We start from the raw sequence: 21574 nt of genomic DNA on the forward strand, positions 1-21574 counted from the left end.
AATTCCGTGTCGGTATATCGACATGTCATCCCGTCCGCCATGACTACATCCCGTGGTTAGGACCAGCGGTCGAACAACTGCCACTACAGGAGGTGCAGCGGCTATGGGGCCCTAAGGTCTGGAGACAACATGCAGATTCACTGCACATGTGCTGGCACTCTGCAGGGCCGGGCTGGGCTGTGGGGCAGATGCCCTTTGGGCTGGACCGCAACCAGGTGTTATGGGGCACTGTCACATTTTACTATGGGGGATTGCAATATCATAAAGAAATAATGTGTAATAATCATTTGCACAACTATTGCTATGGGGACAGATCTGCAGCAGGGAGATTCATGTGTCAGACATCAGGATCATGTGCACTGATATTTAGATTACATGCTGTCAGCTGCTGCAGGTGACATAGAAGAGTGAATATGCGATGTAACCGGCGGGCAGTGAGTGAGGGATGAGAGACGTGAGGAGCAGCCCCCCACTCCTCAGCTCAGACAGACTCACACACTATCAGTCAGTGTCGTGACCCTTTGCACCGCCCCGGCCAGAGCCGCCCGCCAATAGGAAGCAGCGTCACCTGCGGCGCGTCCCGTGTATGATTGAGCGGGGTCCTCCTCCTGTGCTGCTGAGTGATTATAATAAGAGGCGATAATAGCGGGGCGGAGCTTACTGATGTCTCTGGTGGGAGGAACCTGGCTTCACTAGCCCCGCCCAGTCCGCAGCTCTGCCTGTCCCTAATGTTATCCCCCTGCCCACACACAACATGGCGGCTCTTCCGGAGGCGGCCGGAGGGTAGGGGTGGGTCAGACTGCAAAGCTACCGGAGGCCGCGAATATACGGGGCCAGGCGGGGTCCGGATCGGCAACAGGCGAGGGCCAGTGATTGCTTGTACCGGTATCATGCTGCGCGGATAGACGGGCAGCCCTGCCGGAGGTAACCATGATCCCCAAGGTAAGGTCCAAATTGAGGGCATGGTGACAGCAATGGGGGCACAGAGGCAGCTGGGTGCCGGTGTGTTTACTGTGCCCTTCAGTGACGGACAGCAGTAAGTGGGGGGGAAGAGACTTCAGCTCTGTACAGGTGACAGCAGTATGTGGGTGACAGGTGACAGCAGTAGTGGGTGACAGCAGTACATGGATGCGTAGTGACAGGTCACAGCAGTATATGGATGACAGTGCTATATGGGTACGAGATGACAGCAGTATGTGGGAGCAGGGTGACAGCAGTAAGTGGGTGGCAGGTGACAGCAGTATGTGGATGCGTGGTGACAGGTCACAACAATATTTGGGTAATAGTGTTATATGGGTATGAGGTGACAGCAGTATGTGGGAGCAGGGTGACCGGTTACAGCAGTATGTGGGTGCAGCGTTACAGCAGTACGCAGGTGCTGTGTGACGGGCTACAGCAGAACGTGGGTGCTGGATGTCCAGTTACAGCAGTATGTGGGTGATGGGGTACAGCGGTATGTGGGTGCTGGATGACTGGTTACAGCAGTATGTTGGTGATGGGGTACAGCGGTATGTGGGCGCTGGGTGACGGGGTACAGCGGTATGTGGGCGCTGGGTGACGTGGTACAGCAGTATGTGGTTGCTGGGTGACGTGGTACAGCAGTATGTGGGAGATGGGTTACAGCGGTATGTGGGTGCTGTGTGACAGGTTACAGTTGTATGTGGATCAGACAGCTGTAGACTGGACATGAGGCAAGTGAAAGTAGTGTGTGATACAGACATCTGCTGTCTTCACAGCAGAGAAGAGACAGCAGCATATTGGGCAGACAGCTGCTCACCATGAGGGACAGACAGCCATAGACTGGACAGGAGACAAGTAACAGCAGTATGTGGATCAGACAGTGGAGACTGGTCATGAGACAAGTGACATTAGTACAGTACATGGGACAGACAGCAGCAGACGAGGCAGCAGATAAGTGACAGCAGTATGTGGGACAAACAGCTGTAGCCTAGATAGGAGAAAAGTGACTGGAGTATGTGGGACAGACAGCTGTAGTTTGTTCAGGAGGCAAGTGACAGCAGTATGTGGATCAGACAGCTGTAGACTGGTCATGAGTCAAGTGACATTAGTACAGTATGTGGGACAGACAGCAGCAGACCAGGCAGCAGATAAGTGACAGCTGTATGTGGGACAGACAGCTGTATTCTGGATAGGAGAAAATTGACTATAGTATGTGGGACAGACAGCTGTAGTTTGTTCAGAAGCAAGTGACAGCAGAATATGAAGTTGGAGTGATATGTCACAGTAGTATGGGGACTGATATTAATAATTGGAAGGAGACTGCAGTAAACTTAATCGGTAACATCTGTATGGGGGTTATGGTAATAGTTGGGAAGTGAGAATATTGTAATAAAGCTGGGAGACAGTATATGAAACAAACAATGATAAGTGCGGATACAGGAGTACACTGGACAAGTGAAAACATGATTGGAGACTATGTTAACATGTGACAGTAAAATGAAGACTAGATTTTTATAAGCAGATAGCAACTTGGACAGGTGACAGCTAGGTGTAGGAGGCATGGCATTAAAAACTTGGCCTGATGCCGGGTTGAATTTACGCGTTGTATCTTGCATGTTTATGCACTGCGCATGCTATATAACTAAGCATATTCAATTACAGATGATGCAGAGTTTATGCATTTGAAACGCAAGTCCACTTGTAACGGGGGAGGTGTGACCGGGCCTTCTCACATGATGCTTCATTGAGGGTGTGCCAATGCAGCTGTGAGCTCTGTATAGTTAAACGGGAGCATAAATACCCCTGCTTCCAGACGTATTATTTGCACCAAATGTAGGCTGTCACAAATGCATCCTGGTGAGGAGGAGGATGAATAGCAAACCAGTCATACAGATAAGGGTGGAACGTCGGCGAAGATGCACAGTTTTTTCCATGCATGCAATATTTTAGATTTGCATTCAACTCTGCATCAGGCCCATAGGTTTCAGAGGCATGGGGACATAGTGATAATAGAAGAGAAATAGGTACAGACTGAACAAATGAGTCCTGTGGGTCTATAGAGACAGCAAGGTAGAGGGGTAAGTAAAAATTTGCAGACTGCAAAAAACAATGTTGGTAACTGGAGACCCACAACCATGGCAGGAATGATCTGTGCTTTGTAGGTGATATAGATGTGTCATCATACATCTAGCATCCTTGTGCACTAAACAGCACTTCCAGTTGCACCATGCCGTGACTCTGTAGCTCCGAGCGTCATTTCATGCGACTTTTTACCTACCTTCAAATGCGTCTTATTCGCACAGCGATGTGAATAGTTAGCACAAGCAGCTTCAGCTGATTAAAATGATATGCAGCATGCCTATGTTCTGTGAGCGACTGCGGGTGTATCTGCATACGAAATGCTATGTTACAGTGTCAGCGGCTGTAACACTGTAACGTAGCGTTTCGTATGCAGATACACCCGCAGTCGCTCACAGAACATAGACATGCTGCATAACCTTTTAATCAGCAGAAGCTGCTTGTGCTAAATATGTATGAATACTGTGCAAATAAGACGCATTTGAAGGTAAAAAGTTGCAAGAAAAGACGCTCATCGCTACCGAGTCACATGGAGCTCTCTCGTTATGTGTAGCGCATGGAGGATAGGTGTATTTGGACACATCTATAGGCAGATGTTGACATATACTGGTGAGACTGACCGGGGCATGTAACTATAAATTGGCCAGAAATGTGGACATTATTTATAACACAGGCCCAAATATAATCGCCTGCGGGTTGCCGAAAGTGCCGATGTTTTTGTGATTTAGCATGAGATTTAAAGTGGCAATATTTTTTTAAATGTAAATTCAACTTGGCAGCTAAATAGACCAAAACTAGTGTTCTTTCTAGCACCCTGCACCTGTCACAACTCGTGCAGTTCCTCTGTCCTGTGTGGGGTGTCACTCTCTGCTCTGGTGCCTCTAGCACACTCAGCTGATAGAACAAACTTTTAAGATACAGACCAGAGTGTGGTAGAAGCACCAGAGCAGAGAGCAGGACCCCAGACAGGAAAGAGGAACTACACGGGTTGTGACAGGTGTAGGGTGCTAGACTGAACACTAGGGGCTCTATTTACTACAATCCGCATATTGAATGCAGATTGTAGTGTGATATTACCGAGTGAATTTCGCGTTGCGAATTCAGGCAATATCACAGGGATTTACTACAAATCCCTTACAGGGACAGAGCTTGCGATAAAGCTCTGTCCCTGCAAATCCCCTTCGGAGCTTTATCACGGTATCTACGCCAAAAATACCGTGATTAAGTGCCCGCGCATGCGCCGACCGATCGCCGCTGCTACCCCCCGGCGCTAAGCCCCGCCCCCACGATCACGGACCCCCCCCGCGACCCCCCCCTCCCCTAATAGCACTTACCTGCATGCTCCAGGCATCCGGTGATGTTCTCCATTTCTCCGGTCAGGTGATCTCCCATACTGCACTGGGGCCTGATCACCTGATGACCGGGCAGCAGTGCACTATGGGAGACCAGCTGACTGGAGGGGAGTCATCATCGGAGGCCCGATCACCGGTCCCTGGAGTCAGGTAAGAAAAAAAATTTTTTTACTATATATTTTTTTTTTTTTTTACAGTAATCAGCTTGCGGTCTGTTTAGACTACACAGCTGATTACTGGGACCGACTCCCGGCTCTGCTCTCCCCTCGTTAAAGCAGGGCAGGAGCCGGTAACCGGGGGAGACCCTGGATAACGCCACCTCCAGGTGGCGTTAATATCACAGGGCTTCCCCCGATATTTTTTCACATTTTATTTTTAGTAACTGTGGTCGGATCACATTTCCCATTACAATTATGGGAAATGCGATCTGCTTTACTAAAAATAAGTGATACTTAGGGGTTGGAGTAGAATTTTACAAATTCTACTCCAATTGCCCTGTAATAACTATAGGTGATACTAAAATAATGTGTAAAAATAATGTTGATAAATAGAGCCCTAGGTCACAAAACATCAGCACTTCCGCTAACCTGCAGGGTATTTAATTTGGCCCAGTGTGGGTTTATCTGTGGAACTTGTGAATGGGAAGTTAAGTAATTTTAGCTTGGGTAGTAAAGCTGTGCAGAGGTTCACCCTTCATCAAGTTCTACCTATGTTGCCTTGGTGTGACAGTTTTATTCAAGTGCTGTGTGTAGCATTTTAGGATAGTGTTATCTTATGAACTGAAATTACAGTACAGAGTAAACATCTAAAGTGTACAAAGGTTACTTTCTCATTTCATATTCTCCAATAAACTTTCTGCATTATAGTGTGAAGCAACAATTATTTCATGGACTCTATGTGAGGAATTCAAGTTAGCCGCGGGACTTACCACAGGCTTTTAGCTCCCAACTTAAAAGCCTGCAGCTATTCTTTATCAGCCCGCGGTAAGCCCTGAGGGTGCACTTCATGCGGATTGCTGTTCTCATCTCAGGAGGGTGCAAACAGAAATCTCCGTTAAGTGCAACCTTGGGGCTCAAAGCAGGCTTACTGCAAGTGGTAATTGCATAGCTCTGGGCACTTAACCCGGAACCTAGGGCATACTGAGGGATATAATTGAATAGTTCCGGGCATTGAACCCAGGACCTAAAAGTCTGCGGTAAGTCCCATGCCTGATTGAATTTCCCCCTATAATTCTCCAATAATTGTTATCACAAGTTGTATCCAGAATGTATCTTTTGAACTACGGGCAGGCGTACCCTAGATTTATAGGGCGCCATTCTATAGCCATGGTAGAATTTAATATTTTATTATTGGAAAGCTTTATATGTCAGCTGTGTCATGCAAATGCCAATTGTAATTGAAATGTCTATTATAATTTTTTTATATAAGATATATTTGCTATGAATATTGGTGAGTTGTATGATTTTTTTTATATATAATATATATATATATATATATGTGTGTGTGTGTGTGTGTATATATATATATATATATATATATATATTTTTTTTTTTATTTAATATAAAATCATTTAAAGCTTGCACTTAAATATGTGAAACAAGACCAATACGTGTTATCAGGGGTTATTAGTCATTTGATATTGCTGTGGTCACTGTGATTTGCAGAAGGATTTTGCTACCTGACCCATGTCTGAATGAACAGCATTGTTATAAAATAAGCTCAGATGGCCCCCGTGAGAGATCTGTGTTTCTATTTGTTGTTATTGCTGTGATCAATACAGCCAGACAGCAGTACAGACTCGCTAAGCATGATTGAGAGGCATGCACAGCTATAGTGTCTTCTAGGACAGTCTAATAACCTTAATGAAGAGCGCAACACTGCTTGTGCTCAACAAGGAATAAATGTCACTTTATGGTACAAAACACACGCCATCACCTTGATCAAGGAGATCTGTTTTCTGTACTTTTTTCGGTGTGTTGTTTTTTTTCTTAGTTTGCCAACCAATAAAATAATTCTATTTGATATTCTAAATATAGAGCCCACTAGATCTGTAAATAGATTTGTTATCTGTATTATACCCCTTTTCCACTGCCAGCAATAACTCAGGTTATTGTGCTGTGTGAAAGGGCAGGGTTGAAATAAGGTGGGTCGAGTGACCCGGCATTTCAACCCTGGTCACGAGAAGGGTTGAACACGTGTACAACACTGCTCGTGAAGCAGTGTAAACGGGTAACCCAGGTCGATACGGCCCGGGTCCCTTTCTCTACACCGGAAAAGCCGGCGCTTGGAGATGAGATTATCAGGGCTTGCGGCAGCGAGACCCTACCGCCAAGGGTCTTGTCGCAGGCCCGATGGTCGCGATGGTCTTGACCATCGCGACCATCATTTTGGCCACTTGCTATAGCTATGGGTGGTCATCCACAGCCAGGAGGCCGTTCCAAAAAGTAGGAGGGACGGCCCTGATTCAGAGCGTCCGGCTCTGAATCAGTGCCACTGTTTGAAGCAACTGAGAAACGGCTTGAAGCCGTGTTCAATAACCAGGGTTGGACTTCTGTTTTAGGTGTGAAAGGGGTAATTGAAGCGATATGATCACTACCACTATTGCTTTGTTTTTGGGTTTAGACCGAGTGAGAAATGTGCATGTGCAGCCATCACATGCTACTGCGGCCTAATGCCGTCTGAGAACGATGTTGGCTACAATGCCAATTTCAGGGAAACTGACGATGCTTAGTACTGTATTTGCGAATAGCCATTTTTGTGGGATATGCTGGAACTTTTTATTAAGTATGCACCAATGTGTTTATTCAAGTGCTACCAAAGGCTGGTTCTGCACATAACTGAAATAAACTGTACTTATCATTTTGTCTGTAAAAATCTATTATTTTAAGCAAGGGCTCCCTTATTCTTGCTTGTATTCAGTATAAAAGGAAAAGAAAAAAAGAAGGGATTATGACTGAGCAGAAATCTGTAATAGACTCTCAGGGGAGAATTCAATTGTTCTGCCGGCGGCTATTTTTTTTACGACGCCCGACAGAGCAATTCAATTGTTGCTCTGTCAGGCGCGATAGCCGCCAGCGCTGGCATTTCTGCACACACTCATGAGTGCATGAGCAGAAATGTGTCTAAACACCCTGGTTAGGGCGAGCTGACCGCAGATAGCGCGCCCTAACCAGGAATTAAGACGTGTTTAGCCGTTTTAGACGACTAAACCTCGTCTTTAAGGTGGCGAAGAGGGCGATAATTAATGAGCGCCCAGAACAATTGAATATGAAACTGGGCGCTCATTAGTTATCACACCCCCAAAAATATTTTAATCGCCCCAAAAGGCTGCGATTCAATTGTTGTTGACGCCCCTTGCTGGGCATCTATATGAATAGGCGCCCAACGGAGCTATTCTACTGTTTCTCCATTTGGGAGCCCATTAGTACTTACCGCGGCTACAAGCGCAAATCGGCTAAACCTGTCTAAAGAAGTGGATAAAATGGCCGTTTGGGCGCCCAAACCACCATTAGGGTGTCCAAAAAAACGGACTTTAGACACATTTCTTCTAGAACATCAGTAGGCTCCGAGAAGAAATATGTCCCCCGCAGCTTTAGGTGTTTGAACGAAGCAACAATTGAACTCCTCGGGCACCTATTCATATAGACGCCTGTGGGGGGCATCTAAAACAATTGAATCGTCCCCTCAGAATATTAATACTTAAGATTTATTAGATCAGAAAATAAAATATAATAAAACATCTAGAATAAACATGGTATACATAGCAAAGCTAATATAAAGATAATATAATATCTTTATAATATAAAGATAAATGTACATGCTAAATATATTGAATGTTGACGATTTCTGGTGTTAAACCCATCCCCCCATTTTGACCATTTTACTAGGAGGTGGGGGGATGTGGGAGAGTGCCCTGCTCTTCAGGGGGTTCGGTGGAGTTGGTAAGTATGTCCTGGACAAATAAAGTTGCAATACTGGGGGTGCAAATACATTATTATATATTTTTTTGTATTTAGCATTCAGGGTACCGACTGCTTTTGCATGTAGTCCACAATCGCTGGCCAGCTTTATTTTTACACTGCACATTTTATATCTGCCCCACCTGCTTTACTCTCAACTCAGAATCCGAATAATCCCCAGCCCCAGAGTGCTTAAGTACAATTTAAAATGGACAATGTTTGGGCATATTGCATTTCATTATAAGAGGTTTCTAATAATACCTATAGAAGTTGTATGTGGATGCTGGATTGGTTATTTATCCAAGTTTGATATTGTTTTTTTGGTCTCCCTGCAAAGCAACAAATTACAAAATAGAAGCCTGCCCTCTAATAAACAAAGGCCGCAGTGATATGACAGCCACCCATTCATGGTGTTGCCCCATACCATACTTCCTTTAGTAATGCCCATGGACACTGGGTACTGCACACAATACCTGCTCTTTGAGAAGAACTCTCAGAATTGAGCACCGTTAGATGCTGAGATTGTGTTTCTGACAAGATGTCTGATATTTTAGGTATAACAAATCCATAGAGGCCTTTAAAGTGCACCCCTCGGGCAATATTAACAGTCTTCATAGTAAAACTTATTTATAGTGCACAGATTTAAATATGTCCCAGCAATCGGGGACATATCAAGTGCTTCCTGCTACTCTACCTTGGTCAAAAAAAAAATGGCAGTATTGTGTAGGCCAGGGGTATTCAACATAAGGACCTGAGAAACTACAGCTGCAGGGTCACATGTTCAATAGCCCTGCTGTAGATTGAAAATGTATGTGACCTGAAATCAGTACGAGCTCCGTTAGACTCTGCATTGTAATCTCATGTCATCATTCAGAATCCTGTGTAAACTTGTAGTGTATACTCTCAAAGGCTCATTTTTACACATACTTAACATTTTTCTTTATTTTTTTTTTTCTTTTATGATCTAAAGATTGCTTTGCAGTTAGAACTTAAATAGCTTAAATCATTTGGTATATCCACGGGATATATAGTCGACAACCCAGCGGTCAGGATCCCGGTGACAATCCCAACAGCCGTCGGAAGCCGGGCTCCAGATTCGCGACTGCTGGCATTCTGACGGTAAGTATTAGCCCTAGGGCTGTGGGAGGGGAGGGTTAGAGTAAGGGTCATGCTGCGGGGGTGGGGGTGGGGAGAGGGTTAGGCACTAGTGGGAGGGGAGAGGGTTAGGCCACGGGGCGGGCGGGGAGGTAAGGGTTATGCTGCGGGGGGGGGGATGGTTAGGGTTAGGCTGTGGGGGGGGAAAGGGTTATGCTGTGAGATGTTAGGTTGCAGGAAAGGTAGGTTAGGGGGAGGGTTATGGGTTAGAGTACTTACCTGCATGCGTCGGGATTCTGACTCTCTGGATGCCGCTGTCTGTATTATGACCACTGGCATCCCGTACCCAACCCATAGCCGCTATTCTAGCTTACATCTTGCAGTAACTGCCTCTGTGAGGGTTGATGAGCCCTCTCTCTTCGCAGGGTAAACCTAGTAAGCAGACATGTATATGTGACTCCATTATCAATCTATTGTCAGTGCCATAGGGTTGATCCAATTTATTATGTTTTTATGTTTATTATCTGTGATATATCAGGAAAGGTTCATACAGACATGTAAAAAGTGAATAGAGACTGTAACAAACTTTCTGCTTATATGACAGGTGTAAATCATGTTATTAGGATATAACTGTCCATCTTAATGTGGATCCAGAAAAAATAACCACCTGCAGTCTAAAGTGGCTATAATGAAATTATATAGAGCAGTGGTTCTCAAACTCAGCCCTCAGGATCCCACAGGTCACGTTTTCCAGGTCACCCAGCAGGTGCACAAGTGTATCGTGTTCACTCTAGGTCCGGCGGCAGGCATGGCGCCGGACCTAGAGCAAGGGCACTTCTGTGCGCGCCGGAGGGGGCGTGTCTTTGACGCATCCCCTTTTCATCACTCTTGGGGGCGTGCCCGGCACTTGCGGACATGCCGGGCAGCCCCCAAGCGCTGCGGTCACTGTGAATAGATGTCAGACGCATGCATCCGTTCACCGACCGTGACTGCTGCTCTGCCATTTTCCCCACCCGCAGGACATTGCGCCCGCGGGTGGAGGACAGAACCCGCAGGCTGTTTCAGCGGGTCGCAGCGCTGGAAGGCAGGGTGCTTTCTGCCCTTCAGAAATAGGGTAGGGAAAGGCGCCCCGCTGAAACAGCCTAGAGGGAACGCTAAGTGTATTCATTGCTCACTGACACATTTTAAAAGTTTCACAGGTTAAGCTAATTATTTTGAAGGTGATTCTGTGAGGAGACCTGGAAAACATGCACTGTGTGGGGTCCTGAGGACTGAGTTTGAGAACCTGTGATATAGGGTGGCTGCTTACCAATACAGTCTCTTTTTACAATACTACTCTCAATTAACACCAGATGTATTCTCTGTACCATAAATGTACAGTACTTTTGCATGTCATTGTCTTTGTAATACCACCCTCGCAGTGGCGTAAGTTCATCCCAGACGCTCGGAGGCAAGTTATCATTTAGTGCCCCCCCTATCCCCCATATTTACAGCCCTAAATGGGGTGAATATATTGTGGGTGATGGAGAAGGTGCCCCTTCAGTGCTGGCGCCCGGCGGCAGGCGCCTCCATTGTCTCCCATACTTCTGCCCCTGCATCCTCGCTATAATGCCTATGTTTTCATATGGTGGTATAAAGAGAGAACAGTATACTTTTATATTACAGAATAGATCCTGGTTTCCCAGGTTTTTTTTCTGTTTTATTTTGTAAAAAAAAAGGAAAATGTTTGTGTTAGTAAAACAAAGTCCATAATTAGGCGCCCGTGTGACTAAATGCTATTACGGGTTTCTGTAATTCCAAATAGTTGCGGTCAGCCTGCTGCACAATTTCAATCAATACACTAAGGACTGGTTGTTATATTAGACAGTGTAAACTGCTGGAATTGTTTCTTGTGTTTGAATAACTTATAGTAAGCACAATGCTGTTTATTGTGGAGTGCTCCCAAGTAATTACACTATATTATATGCTGCCACTAAGCTTTGATGAAGTGCTCCTACCAGTTAAGAGGTCAGGTAGTATTAGCTATTCAGAAGATGGGGAAAAAAGTGTTGTAGTTTTTTTATTTTTTTTATATCAAACACTCCCCCCTTTCATATTAGTAAGTAATAACTTGGCTCCACTAACACAGTCCACACAAGCACAGGTTGCTTAGTTTATCGGTCAATTTGATTTAACAGCCTGTGCTCAAACAGGAATATCCTTAAAACCTGGACTATTAGAGTGCCTTGAGGACCGAGTTAGGGATCCACTGCCATACTGGGGGATTCAATTAGCTGCAGGGTTTACCCCATAGCTAATCACCCGTGCCAGCCGATTTAATCAGTGGGGTTTACCCTGCACGTTAAGAACCAGAGGAGAACTTTCCCCGCAGCATCAGGAGCTGCCAGGAAAAGTCTGTGATAAAAGACACCCTGATGGGGTTTAATGTGTGGGGGAACTCATTTACTTGGCATTTTATGTGGAATCAGTGGTTTGGCAATAAATGTAAAAAAGCCAAGTAGCCAGAATGCTTTGAAGATAACTGCTGACTCCTAACTTTTTGGGGAAGCCTCTGATTGATGTACTGTAGCCTCCTCCAATCTTCACTAGTTTTAGTCTGTTTATTGGTACCAGGACCTCCAAAGGATAGGAGCAGAAATGGGTGGTAACCACTGCCCCCTGGTTGATCGCTGGTCTGTAATTCAAAAGCTCTGGGCACTTTATCCGCAGGAACAGACCGCGCGACTCAACCCATGGCTAATTCAATTTGTCCCACAGAGTTGGTAATTGATTTTAATATAATTTCATCTATATTTCTGACCTTTTTGTTGCTAAACCGTACTTGTAAGTATCTACATTATTTGTGGTGGGATAGCACACACAAACCCTACATAACACTAAAGCAGAAGGTGGTTCTCTATATGCAGTACCCCATAGTAGGGGATGTAGTCAATATCCCGGCGTGCGGAATGCGACGTTCTAAATACCAGCGTTGGGATCCCGGCTCCAGTATCCCGACCACCGGCATCGCGGAGATGAGTATCGGGGATTAGAGGTTTGGCACTAAGGGGAGTGTTGTGTACTAAGGGCGGAGGGTTAGATTTAGGGTACGGGGAGGGAGAGGTTAGGTTTAGGCACCGGGGAGGGAGGGTTAGGGGTAAGGGTCGTGTTTCTCACTGTCGCAGGACAGCATGGCACATGTAACCATTGCTATTTTGCTCTTGTTATGAATTGTTTGATGGTAGAAATGTGGTTTTGCCTTGTCTGCAGCGCTTGGGGGCTGCCCGGCGTGTCCGTAAGTGCTGGGCACGCACCCAAGTATGACGAAAAGGGGACGCGTCTTATAGACACGCCCCCTTTTTATGTCCACGCCCCCTTTTCAAGCGCGCACGCATACAAAGTTGCCCTCTCTAGCTCCGGCGCCCTGCCTGCCGCCGGAGCTAGAGTGAACACTATATATACTATACTGCTATACAGCAGGAATAAAGATATTGCTGCATTTATAATAATGAAAGCAGCTATACATAAAATGGTAGTTCTTTAATTACAATAAGAGATGAATCATTTTACATTTTAATATGATAAGCATCATAGCTGCATGGCTATATTCTAGGCCAGAGTTTCCCAAATTCCACCATTACAGTATGGGTTTTAAGGATATCTATGCTTGAGACCAGATGGTTAAATCAGATTGACTTGAGGTACTAATTAAGTCACCTGTGCTCAGTATGGATATCCTTAAAACCTGGACTGTAATGGCGGAGTTTGGTATTGCCTAGAACAGAGTTTCCCAATCAACTTTTAATCTTTTAAGAACTTCTATCTTTTTTTTTTTCTCATTCTTTTGTTTGGTTATTTTCAGCAGGAATAAAATGTTTAATAATTCATAGTAAGGTGTCTGCGTTAATAATGTACTTATGTTGTTACGCATTGTAAGTAGATAATACTTTTCCGGAGTAGCAGCTCTATTCTCTGGCTTTATAAATTATAATGATAAATTATATACAATCGAATAATGTTTCAGGCAGGGAATTAGTACATGACTTATAACTGAGTTTATTCATCTTCCAGTGCAGTTGTAGCCAAATTATCAGACCCTTTGTACCAACTGTTAAATCCACAAAATGTAAAATTATGGAATGCATACAGTAGCTCAGGTCTGTGTCTCTGGCATTATGGGCAACATGAAAATAATGTATATTGTACTATTTTGTGTGTAGAGCTATTAGTATATTTGGTGCACTGTGGAGCTGATTCAGACCCGCTCGCTAGGATGCGATCACTCGTGGCTGGCCGATAGTTGCAATCTGCGCATGCGCGAACCAGTGTGAGCACTCGGCAAGCAATCGCTCGCTGCGCATAGACAGCAGAGTGATTGACAGGAGCAGGCCATTAAAAACGGGGGAGTGGAGGTGAGAACACAGGCGTGCCTGAGTGTTTCAACGCTGTTTCAGTGGCGTGCATAATTAAAAGGCAGCGTCATAGTACACGTCGCTTGGTTGTATTTCACACTGAACTGATCGCAGTGCTTGCGGCAGGGTATAGTCAACTTCAAGTGCTGCGATCGCATCCAGTGGTCCCCAAAGTACTGATGGTCACATACACTTCCTGGAGATGACGTGCGCAAGTGGGCGTCTTAAGACAGGCTGGTGGGCATCTGCATACACAAAGTGATCGCACACCAAGACATAGTGGGCATGTTTATGCCTTGTCGTGAGATCGCCTGCCTTGCTGGGTGTGCGCAGGATTTGTATCTAGCGAGGGGGTCTGAATGAGCTCCTGTGTTCTATGCGGTCATGTACCCAGACGACCAGACGACGCGATGGAATGATAAATCGCTTCATCCATACAGTCTGCACGATACAGTGTATGATGGCGTGAGATGTCAATTCATGCTGCATTTAGCGGCATGGCATCGTTCATCACATCGTCCCCATCAGAATCGCTATTAAATCCCACCGGACGTCAGCGCGGCGCGTGTAATACCGACGCCGGAAGCTAGAAAGGGCCAGATCCTGACAGGGTAAGTATCTAATATATCCCTAACCTTTCCCCTCCCCACCCTAACCCTCCCTTAGGGCTGCCTAACCCCAACCACACCCCCCCCAAGTGCCTAATCTCTCCCCTCCCTGCACCCTAAATCTAACCCTCCTGGGGGGGTGCCCAAACCTAACCTCCCCCCGGGGTGCCTGACCCTAACCCTCCCCGGGGGGGTCCATAATCCTAAATCCCCCCAGGAGCCCCTAACCCTAAAGGCTGTCCGCTGCCGTCGCCCGGCTTTCCTTCGTTCGGTATGCCGGGCGTCAGTCTCTCAACGTAGGGCTAATGATAGGCTTCGGGATTTCGACGCCTATCATTACTAACTTGCCGGGATATGACAGTCGGGAAGCCGGCGGTTGGCATTTCGACCGTCTGCTTCCTGACTGCATACCGTCCCATCTGGTGCAGCACAACAGATGGTACAATGTGATTAGCGTTCCCGCTAGGCTATTTTAGCGGGGCGCAGCGCCCTGCCCTCCTTCTGGAGGGCAAAAAGCACCCTGCCCTCACAGCCTGCGGGTGCCGTTCTCACCCGCAAGACGCAGTGTCCCGCGGGTGGAGAAACATGCGGTGTCTTGGTCACCGCCGGAGAATAGACGCCGGGCGCATGCGCCCGGCATCTATTCTCCCTTTCTGCAGCGCTTGGGGGCTGCCCGGCATGTCCGTAAGCGGTGGGCACGCCCCCAAGTATGACGAAGAGGGGACGCGTCTTATAGACACGCCCCCTTTTCATGACCACGCCCCTTTTTCGCATAAAGTTGCCCTCTCTAGCTCCGGCGCCCTGCCTGCCGCCGGAGCTAGAGTGAACACTATGTGATGATAGCCAGCAGGTATGCGAGATCAGGCGTACACACTACGTGGGTGATTGTTTTCTTTGGGGTGGCCAAATGCAATTGGCGCACGACGAAGCAATTCAGTTGTTGCTCCTTTCAGGCTCCAGTGCCGTGTGTGTGCGCCCAAAAGCCTCGGGTATAGCCGCTAACCCCGTCTAAAGTCCTATGTGGAGCGACCAAGCTCCCGACTTATTGCACATTTCTTCTCGCCACCCCGGGAGACTGCGAGCAGTAATGTGCGCAGCCACGGCTACTCCAGCCTGAACCGAGCAATAATTGAATTGAACCCAAAAGAAATAGCCGTGACCAATACCATTGATTTGCCCCCTATGCGTTCAGTCCTATATATATCGTTTTGATCCGCGTCGGAGTGATATATCGTAAGACGGATCGTATAATGTGTACCCAGCTTATGGCTAGATGTACACACGTGACTTTAATGTATCATCATTTGGCTACAAGTGTCACATTCTGGTTCATGAGTTGGAAACAATCGGATCGTGTTTCTCACTGTCGCGGGACAGCATGACACATGTAACCATTGCTATGTTCTCTTGTTATGAATTGTCTGGTGGTAGAAATGTGGTTTTGCCATGTGGGCGTTTGTGTTTCTCTAGTCTTAGTACTCAGTCTGCATCTTCTGTTCTTTTTATATTGACCCCGAACTGCACTGGAACTCTCACTATACATCTAATTTACCTTGAAATGTGTATTATGGTTTTATAAGAAATAATCATTTGTAATATCATTATAAGTGACAGTAATATGTGTATATTGTAGCCTCATGCTGCCATTAGACATTTTGTGGGCAGTCTGATTTCCGCGTGAAGCACCTTGTAGAAAGTAAGAGGGTATGACACTAACAGGGCTGTAAATTTGTATACAGAATCGGCATGAAATGCCGACTGTTGAATAGCCGCCTGTTCTCATGTCAACGCTGGAATCCCTAAGGTTCAAGATCCCGACAGTAAGTTGGGTAACCCTCCTGGGGGGGCCTAACTCTAACCTCCCCCCAACCCCTTACCCCCGGGGGTGCCTAACCCCCCCCTCCCAGTAGCCTAACCCTAACCGCCGGCATCCTGACTTCCTGAAATGTCACCGCATCTCTTGTATACTTATAATTCAAAATGTATTAGGATCTTTAACCTAAATATTCTTGCAACTAAGTCTAACAATTATATGTATCCTAATATGTGAAGTCATATGTTAAAATATTCTGCTGCACAGCACCTTTAAGGATGGATTTTTGTCAAATTGAAACCTCATGAGACTTGAGAAATATCCTGTTTTTGAACTTTCTTAGCGGTTACAGCAACTTTTTTTTTTTTCTTGTTTCAGCAACTGCTGAGAAGCATGTTCTTTAATAATGGCCAGTCTGAATAGTTCCAATGACTAATTGGGTTGGTGATGTGTGTGTATCCGTTTTATGTCCTTGATTTATTTAGGCTCCTACGCACAAGTGTTGAAATACGCTGTCCGTGGACTGTCTGTTTTAAAACACATTTAATAGGATTTATGAAGATGCGTTTGAATGTAGATAAATGGACACCTTTGTGTACAAGCCATTATAGGGGCGATTCAATTTGGCGCGATGCTGAACAGTCCCAGGAAGCAGTCCCCGGATCTATTCTATTGTGACTAGAACCATTTAAGCCGGAGAATGCTGGTTCCTGCGCCTTAAGCTGGCTTTTTATTTGCGGTAACTGGCATTCCCCGACTGAAGTCCCAGCCGCACGTCTGTTAGCGTCGCCTTAAGACAGAAAACAGCATCGTGGCCGCCACTTAAGTGGGATTTCTGCTTGCACCTCAGGAGGGTTCAAGCAGTAATTCTGTTGTCTGACATAACAGCGCTTTGATTTGAAAAGTTCTGGGAACTTCTCCCTGGTGATACTCAGCATCACGCTGAATTGAATCTCCCCCTTATGGTGCATACACACGGTCAGATTTTTCCTTCAGATCTGAACGATAACAATTTAAAATTCGTTCAGTCGTTCATATCTGAAGGAAAATCTGACATATCTGACATGCCTGGACGATGAACGATGCGCGTTCCCGTTTGTCAGATAACGATATCTGACATCTGATGTGTTTGCAGTCAGACTTGGAAGATTCCATTCATTCTAATGCAGTCAAAAATCGTTCAATCGTTCAAAACTTTGGTAAAATCGTTCATCTGACAAATCTGACCGTGTGTATGCTCCATTAGAGAGATTTGGATGGTAGTAATTTAGTTACTAGTGTTGGTTGAGTTTTTGTGCCTACTTACCTCATCAGCAGTGCTATATAGTAAGTGCAATTGTTCCTTGATAATGATACATTATAGCTTGATACATTAACTACTTTAGCATGCATTAATTACACTGTTCCCACCTACAGAAGATACATTACCAGTTTCGTGCCTACAGTTTATAGTTTGTCCCTTTGCAGGCCCTTGTCCTACAGTCTGACACACTTGTGGTATGCTTTATTATGTCTCACCCATTGCACAGAAATCATCTCAACATTTTACATGTTGTTTTGTCGCACGTTCTTGAGTGACAAATTTGATTGGACGACAGCAGAAGAGCATTAAAAAATTATGCATGTGATTTTTCTCTAGTCCAATGCGTTGCTACTCTTGCAATGCAAAAAAACCCTTCAAAATATCCACAATAATGTTTTTATTCTTCTTTTTAAATAACAAGTTAAGCAAGGAACTTCTCAGTTGTTTTGGACAACCAGCCCAGAGGCTGCATTTATTGCAGATTTCTGTTTGCAAGAAAGTGGGGCTTCAGGGCTGATCGCTAGTGCAGAGCGCGCCTGGTACTTGGCAAGCGGAAAAGCTTCTTAACGCCGGTATTCCCGTGCACGAGAATAGCCGCCGCGTCCATCGTGGGGTTGGTTGTACAAAACAAATTTTTAGCTCCCGGCCACTGTAGATGGAGGGTGAATTCTCTCAAACCGTTAAATCGCCCCATATGTGCTGTGCAACTGTGGTTGCCATGGGAGTTGCATAACACTGTTCCTGCTCAGTGTATCTGTCTTTTTTTCTGTCTTTCATTTACAAAGACAAATGGATTAAAGGGATAGGTCATTTATATTCTGTTGTATTACACAAGATTTTTGTATAGAGGTGTGACAATGGATGGGACAGGGCTTAGTGAGTTAAAGGCCTCAATTATGTATAAGATGTCCCTGTATAGATCAAAGCCTGTTCTACCTGTTTCAATGCACAAGGGGAAGCCGTAATTAAATGTACGTTTGTTTGTTTTTTTTCTGTCCCCTTAAGCACATCCATTACAGTATTGTGTGCCTTTAGTCCGAATGCAGCAGATTGAGGAGGGTTATATTGGAGACCTAGCGACCGGCTAGGCTGCTTTAGCGGGGCGCCGCGCCCTGCCCGGTTTCAAAAGGGCAGAATGCGCCCATTCTTTTTGGCGTTGCCCCGCAAAAACAACATTCCGGGTGCCCTCCCCACTCACGGGAGTGAAAAATAGTGGTGCAGCGAATTGAAAATAACTTTACCCCAGTCCTCAGCAGTCCAATCCCTTTACCTTTTGCCAAATATCAGTCTGTCCCTGATGTTTTTCCTGGAGAGAAGCGGCTTCTTTGCTGCCCTTCTTGACACCAGGCCATCTTCCAAAAGCCTTTGCCTCACCGTGCGTGAAGATGCACTCACACCTGCCTGCTGCCATTCCTGAGCAAGCTCTGCACTGGTGGTGCCCCGATCCCGCAGCTGAACCAATTTTAGGAGACAGTCCTGGTGCTTGCTGGACATTCTTGGGCACCCTGAAGCCTTCTTCACAACTATTGAACCTCTCTCCTTGAAGTTCTTGATGATCCGATAAATGGTTGATTTAGGTGCAATCTTACTAGCAGCAATATCCTTGCCTGTGAAGCCATTTATGTGCAAAGCAATGATGATTGCACGTGTTTCCTTGCAGGTAACCATGGTTAACAGAGGAAGAACAATGATTTCAAGTTCTACCCTCCTTTTAAAGATTCCAGTCTGTTATTCTAACTCAATCTCCAGCCTTGTTCTCGTCAACACGCTCACCTGTGTTAATAGATGCCGTGCGCATGTGCACGGCATCTATTCATACAGAGAGAAGAGTTTGGAGGCAGTCCGTAAGTGCCGGGCATGCCCCCCAGGAGTGATGAAAAGTGGGTGCGTCTTAAAGACACGCCCATTTTCTCCTGGCCACACCTCATTTTGGGTGCGCGCACACCCTTTCTAGGTTCGGTGCCCTGCCAGGCACCGGATCTAGAGTGAGCACTAGAAACCTGAGTGTAAACTGTCTTTTAAAAAAAAAAAGAAAGATAATAATAATATTACAAACATTGTAAGACATCCACATATCGTTACCTCCCAACTCTCCTAAATAAAAAAGGGGACAGAATACCGCAACCGCATCCCATTAAGATGTGAACTTTGCACCAGTCCTAGAATCCTTCCATGGTTTGTTTTCCATTGTTCTATCCTGGATGTATAAGATATTTCTATTGATATGTTGCCAAGTCATCTAATAAAAGTTTAGAGATGAAAGATATTCTAGCAGTATTGTCATACTCCTATAACGCTGCTTTGCCCAGATGTCTGTCTAATTCATTATTAATCCTGGTATATAACCTCTGCATAATGTTGTTTCAGCATTTACAATGTCTTTTCTTAACACTTGACGAAAACCACCACAGATTTGAGTTGGTAAACTTTTTTAAATGTAATTTTAGAGTATATTCTTATAAAATCAAATCCACTTACAGATGTGTCCTCATACACCTATCCCCAAATTGCGCCAAATAGTTCTGTTTAGCGTACTGCAGACTTTGTTGCGCCAAAACACTAATCCTTAGTACGCAATGGGGAGAATTCAATTGTTTTCTGGTCTAAAGTGACGGAAGATCGAGGTGCGATATTCACTTGTTTTCAGTAGGGATGTGCAGGCTCGGATAGGTTCGAATGTTGCCGCCAAGTTCGGATTTTTCCCACCAAAAATTGGGTCTCAGAAAGAGGCAAAACATCATCTTTCATGGACAAACACCATCTTCCATGGACTTTTATCCAGGAATGATGATGTTTGTCCATGAAAGATGACGTTTTGCCTCTTTCTGAGACCCGATTTTTGGCGGGAAAAATCCGAACTTGGTGGTTAAAATTCTAACCTATCCGAGCTTGCACATCCCCAGTTTTTAGGTGCCCATGCTTTATTGTCCTGGAAGTCCTAGTTCGTGATTATCGCACATTTCTGCTCGCCACCTCCAGAGGGTGCAAGCAGAAATGCCGGTGCCAGCTACTCCTCTCACCCAAATGGAGCAACAATTGAGTTGCGCCTTTGGGCACCCAGTAGTTAAAGCTGCCTGGTGCAAATTATTTAATTTCTCTCAATAAGTGAACTAAAGGTGCCCACACATATACCGATGTGCTCACGATGCGATTTTATGGCCAATTTCCTCATGAACTTTCACGGGAGCTCCCTTGCCGTCGTGATCACGATTTGGAGTTAAAAATGTCCAATCTGACTAAAGATCCATCTTGCAGCCAATACATTGTATCCCAGATTGGCTAATCTGCCCTACAACACGGCAGATCAGAAGATGCGATGTATGACGAGCGGGGACGCGCATCGGCATCGTGCTCGTGAGTATAAATTCACGATTTGTACTTTTTTTACCCGATTCGTCGTCATGATTCGTCGAAATCGGCCAAATCGTGTAAAATGTCGCTATATGTGTGGGCACCTTAAGATGCAAAATTGAGGAAAAAGTAGCGAAGTTGAGGAAGAAGTACACAAGGTAGGTTAAACAGGCAAAACACTAATCCTAAGTACCTAGTTCATTATATGCCAAATTGAGGAAAAAGTATGCAAAACGGGAGTCACACCAGGGGTCTTGCATCATATGGCTCAAAATGGATAGATGTATGAGGACACATCTGTAAATGTTATGCTCTTATTAAAAGCATGAACCTTACGGTCTTGAAGATGCATTGTATGAAAACTTAACAAATAGCCCAAAACTATGCTAAAGAATACTCTCCATACATGAATGCCCAAAAGCATCCATAAACTGCAGCAGGGCAGTAAGGTTCAAGAAAATGCTAAACTCAGAGTCAGAGTTGGGAGCAAAATATTAAAAAAAAAAAAAAAAAAAGTAACTAACGTTACACCTGGACAAACCAGAGAGATTTAGGTGGGGCACACATAAGGCCAGAGGTTGTCATACTCTTCCATTACAGTCTAGGTTTTAAGGATTTCCATGGTTGAGCACAGGTGAGTTAATTAGTACATCACTCAATTTG

General features: G+C 45.3%; 1 protein-coding gene across 3 annotated transcripts in view; it reads left to right on the forward strand.

Moving 5' to 3' along the window:
* Positions 1-856: 856 nt before the first annotated feature.
* Positions 857-21574, forward strand: part of SNX13 (sorting nexin 13) — a 159549-nt gene continuing 138831 nt past the window's right edge. For 2 of the 3 annotated variants that reach the window (XM_088457349.1, XM_088457350.1), the window contains exon 1: positions 857-942. In XM_088457349.1, the coding sequence (XP_088313475.1) occupies positions 931-942 (12 nt within the window). In that variant the 5' untranslated portion in view covers positions 857-930. The remainder of the gene's footprint in view (positions 943-21574) is intronic. The other variant, XM_088457351.1, reaches the window with a different exon arrangement.

The sequence above is a fragment of the Taudactylus pleione genome, unplaced genomic scaffold, assembly GCF_031769625.1.
Source record: "Taudactylus pleione unplaced genomic scaffold, aTauple2 ptg000758l, whole genome shotgun sequence".
Taxonomy (NCBI): Eukaryota; Metazoa; Chordata; class Amphibia; order Anura; family Myobatrachidae; genus Taudactylus; species Taudactylus pleione.